The sequence below is a fragment of the Buceros rhinoceros genome, unplaced genomic scaffold, assembly GCF_000710305.1.
Source record: "Buceros rhinoceros silvestris isolate BGI_N320 unplaced genomic scaffold, ASM71030v1 scaffold22886, whole genome shotgun sequence".
Classification (NCBI taxonomy): domain Eukaryota; kingdom Metazoa; phylum Chordata; class Aves; order Bucerotiformes; family Bucerotidae; genus Buceros; species Buceros rhinoceros.
Genome location: NW_010416128.1, coordinates 4,951 through 9,980, shown reverse-complemented (window position 1 = coordinate 9,980; position 5,030 = coordinate 4,951). Strand labels below are relative to the sequence as shown.

Sequence of the window (5,030 nt, the reverse complement as noted above, 5' to 3'; positions counted from 1 at the left end):
TGCTCATCCAGTACCACACACACACACACACCACCCTCCCCGTCTCACCTTGCTGCCGAGCCCATCGGCATCGCTTCCTGCCAGCGCCCAGCCATCCTGGCGCAGCGGCTGAAAAGCCGCAAATGTCCTCACGCTGCGCTTGGGCCAGTGCGATGCGCCGAGTCACAGCGCTGCCACCACCCCCGAAACGCAGCACAGGCCGGGACACCCCGCAGCACAGATCATCAGGTAATAATTTATTTCAAGGAATAGAAACTTGGGCACAGACTGTATGATTCACCACAGCAAGGAAGCGCAGTTACGCAAGGATGGGCACTCGCTATCCCCACTGAAACGTACCCATCTTCCACGGAGCACAGAAGAAAAACTCCAGCGACTGTCCCCCTCGCTAGAGTACCCCACAGCAGTCCCAGCAAGGTGGGTGGCCCATGGTGGCCCATGGCCAGCCTCCACGCTGGCTTCAGAGAATCCACTGAGAGAAAGAAAAAGACGCCAAAAAGCAACAGACAAACAAGGTGTGCGGACAAAGCCCTGATGGGCTCAGGAATTCGAGACTGACGATAGGCTCAAACCCATTTGCTCCCCAGCCCGAGCACGGCAGTTCGTGTCCTAGAAAGCGGGTGGCTGACTCAGTGGAGATGCTTATTCAGAAATCTGGGCACTTGGTGCTTACAGGAGAAATCTGACCCTATGCGCTGTTTTAAGCAAGACACCCAGACCGAAGCGAGACCGTGAAAGGAATTTGTTTTACATGATAGTCCTCAAAGGCTGCCAGGTCTCCAAGTCAAGACATTCCCAGATTACAGCCCGACATGACATTCCTCTTGCGCCATACTCTGTTTGACCATCCCCGACTGTAACGCATACCATCAGGTTCATGGGGAAGGACAGTTACACCCGAGAGAGTGCTTGCAGTGTTCTACCACCACGTGCTGCACTCCTACCAGCTCAGCCTGTCCAAAAAGAGCCAGCTGCTGTGGTAGGAACAAATTGCTTCCACAAATATATTCTTAAAAACACTTTAATCAGCATGAGAAAACTTCATGAGGAGAATCTATTGCATCAGATGAAAAAACCCAAGCTTTTTGATAAGTTATCTTCAGAAAGAACACTACTCTGAGGGACACATGTATTTTTCTCTCAGAATTAACACGGTCCATGCCGATCATCTTTAAATCACATGATCGTCTCTTCTTCCATCAGAGTTTGGAAACGCTGCCTTCACGCACAGCATGTTTCTTTTCAAACCCTAAACGATAGCTGACGCATCCTCCAGCAGTCGGTCAACATCCAGCGAGCTTGGAAGGTCTCTCCCAGCTGCGTTTAAACACTTTTCAGACAGGACATTTAATAACTACTTTTTGCCCCCTTCTCCCCGCAGAGGCAGGACCCAGCGCTGTCACAGCCCTGACCATGTTTGGCCTGGCCGGCAGCGCCCTGCGAGAAGGACCCCATGGCTTTAAATACGCCTGTAACTCAAGTCACAGGAGACACGCTAAGGCCACCACGCTGTCCCCCCGCCACAGCCAGGGCCAGGGGCACCTATATTTAGGCAAAGTATGTCCAGCACTTAGAGAAGGCAGGAGCCCACTGACTTGCCTGAGCCCCTGCCAGTGCTGGCCGTCTCCCCGATGCGGGGACAGCCTGACCAGGAGCTGGCAAGTGCCCTGGCACCCGCTCCAAGCAGGGCACCCCTTGCACCCACCACAGCCCCACCCCTCGCCAACAGGCACAAGCCCAGCCCCGCAGACTGGGAGAGAGCAGAGCAGCCGCAGATGGTATCGCCCCACCGCTTCTTTTGCTGGTTCCAGCGGAGGTGGTCAGCACCGAGCAGGGCTGTGTCAGCCGGGGAGCAGAGGGCCTGCGCCTGTGAGGCAGCATCGTGCCAGGACTTGGCTCTGCAACTGCCCCGACCCACGGAGCGGGGCAGGGGATGGAGGAACTACGCTGGGGAGCAGCCTGGCTCTGACGGCAGCCTCCCTGCCTGCCCTCAGTAAATGCAGTAATGGACCCCTGTAAATAAAACACCAAAACAAGGACCACTCTGTCTCCACACAAAGACATCAACGCTGAATAATAAGCCTTTTCCTCTGTGCTAAAAAGAAGCAGATGCTTGTTTACCAAAAGCATCAAAAATCATCAAGAGGCTGTTGGATTTGACTCATAAAAAAACAGAAGGAAGTTATTTATTCAGTATTTTAACTTCTGCAGCACTCAGCACTTCCAATTTTTTCCTCATTCTTACTGCATCCTCCCCATGCACGAGGGCGATTTGATCCCTAAATGACAGTTTCCAGCAGCAACAGTAAAATCAGTTTAGGACTGACTGTCCCTTTAGACGAGCAAAAAGGACAGTCAGCGGTAACCAGCAACGTGAGATGGACTGTGAACTGTTTCGGAAAGCACCACGTGCCAGATTTCTTTCAATAGGTTTTGATTTGAAATTGGCAGTCACAGGCAGCTTCACCTGCTGTGCTGATACGGACGTCACCAGGCTACCGACCTGCTCACCCTCGCCAGGGACTTCATCTTATGGAACAGCGCAGCCACAACTAAGTGAGTACAAATGGCTGCAAGGGGATAAAAGCGGCTCTAAATAATAAACATTTTATATTTAGAATAGTTTCATGGATTGTGTCTTTTCTTCAATCCAAGGCAACAGTTGGAAGGACAGTCCATGGCGTAAGCGAGGTCAACACAAACTTCACATTCGATTTGAAGCTGCAAACCAGAGAAGCAACACAGCATCACCTCGGGTTAAGTGACCCATGCTGCGGGGAACGGGGTAACTCAGCCTTCCAAGAGCACCCGCTCCCCAGCGGAGAGGTGCCCTAGTGTGCAGAGCACACCCACCCCGGCAGAAGCCAAGAAAAGCTCTCCAGCGCTCTGCTGGTGTAAGTGACAGCCAGGCTCCGGAGAGCCATCAGGACAAGCTCTCCCAATCAGACCAGAGATATAATTATGATTTCAAAACGCAGACTCAGCATCACTTTCTAATCCAACTCTTCCCCCCACGGATGTAGCAAGTTCTTCCTGCAGACAACATCCCTTGTGACTCTGCTGTTTCTCTGGGTGCTCTGAATAGGGATCAGCTTACCAGGAGTCCTTTATCCCTGAAATAATTTCCATTAATCACTCACCATACTGCACTTTACACGGAAGCTGACAGTCAGTGGGACGTCTAACACCACTGCAGCATCTCCCAGCTCCAACAGAGGCTGAAACAAAGGGCAGCCCAAGGGGCAGAAGGAACCAGGAGATTTCTAAGGAGCAGACAAGTGAACTTCTTCAAACTGCTCCCAAGCACTGCGAGGTTCCTACAGACACCTGCAAACTTTAAATGAAAGCAGGGAAGCAGCATTTGAACCATTCACCCTCCATTCTACCTGCTCACAAAATAAAGAGCAAATAGCAGGTGACATGGCAACCCCCATCTTGAAGCATCACCCTGCAGTTCCACATCTGTGATTCCTCAGCAGAGCTGCACATTAACCTACTCCTTCAGCACCTTAACATGACTTCCAGCTAAAGGAGGTGTCAGTGCTTCACACCAAAACTCATCTTAAGATGTTTCTAACTCAACATAAAAACCTGGCAAAATTTTGCTGGCTCAAAACTCAGACCGGAAACACATTAAATAAAGTTTTAATTTACAAGAGCCTGAACGCCGAAGAGCAGCAAATCCAGATGTGTTTATCCCTGCAAAAGTCAGGTGCTAAATTTCATCAGAATTAGCACTTTAGGCAGTTTGACAGCCAGTGGTTAACTCAGGTCGTTGTCTTTCCTAAAAGCATGCAAACCCCTTCCAAACCCACACGTTAAAGCAGAGCGACCAGCGGAACACTGAACCCTGCTGAGTGTCGCAGACCCGGAGAAGTCTCTAACAGGAACAGAGTGTGCTTTAGGGAAAAGGCTCTTAAACGGCTTTTTAAAAGGCTCTGGAGTACTATGTGCTTCATTTCAAGCTAGAGAGCCTCTCGTAAACATTTCACAGTGTCCTAGAAAGAACTAAAGACAAAAAAAAGTCAGTAACATTATAGTCATGTCAAGGTTTTGCTCTGGTTTGGTTTTTGATTTTTCCATCCCTTTTTCAAAGCAAATAAAGGGAAAAACCACAACTCTAATAACAACAACGCCAGTGACAAACTCTTCACACACCACCACACCATGAGCCTTAAAAACAAAAAACAACCCAAAAAATCCAAAATCTAAAGCTGAAAAAACAGTTCTGGGCTCATTTTAATCCAGCGTCGAGCTGCAGAAGGTAAGCAGAAGCCTAACAGACCAAGTTTTAGAGGACCTAGTAAGACCAATGACAGCTTTTCCCATCTGTACCTTTGTGCAAAGAGGTTCTTCCTTAGCCGAGGACCTGAGAAGGGTAAATTGATTATTTGCTAATCCAAAGGACGCTCCTGCAGTCCCACCCGCCGTCTGGAGCCACTCGGAACATCGGAAGACGCCCAGAACACGGCCACCGCCTCGGCAAGCTGGCGGTGGCTGCGCCCAGGCAGAGGTCCCAGCCCACTCCAAAGCATCCCGGGCGGCCGCTGGGAGCACGGAGGCTGCAGGGCAACGAGAGGCTCCGATGGGCAAATGTGTTCACTCCACGCCGGCGGGCAAAACACGCAGGGAGAGAGGAAACACAGCACAGTCCATTATACAGGGTAACTGCGGGGTACAGACAAGTAAGTCTAAGCTCAACTCAACAGTCCTCTGCAGGGTCCCACCCCACCCTGGGCACGGCGAGACAGCACTGGGCCAAGAGATGAACTTACTCAGGTTGGTCTCTGTGCCTCCATAAGAGCCATCCTGCAAAGTTCAGACGTGACCGATCCGCACTTCGCCGGCGCAAAGTGGGGAGTTGAACAGAGAAATCCCAGAGCCGCGGCGTTACGGAGGAGGGGATCAGAGGCGGCTGGGACAGCACGGACCTCATTAAGCCGTTCTGAGGGCTGTGCGAACAAACTAAGGGCTTCGCTGCTAAGTGACAAAGATCACTTGTTTCAAAGCGAGACCTAAACCTTGTATGG

At 51.0% G+C, this 5,030-nt stretch overlaps 1 protein-coding gene across 1 annotated transcript in view; it reads right to left on the bottom strand.

Annotated features, from left to right (window-relative positions):
* The window catches only part of SSH2 (slingshot protein phosphatase 2), a 38,511-nt gene extending 38,416 nt beyond the window's left edge, over nucleotides 1-95 (bottom strand). Inside the window, exon 1 of the mRNA XM_010137705.1 lies at nucleotides 49-95. Within this exon, the coding sequence (XP_010136007.1) occupies nucleotides 49-95 (47 nt within the window). The remainder of the gene's footprint in view (nucleotides 1-48) is intronic.
* Between the last annotated feature and the right edge of the window lie 4,935 nt (nucleotides 96-5,030).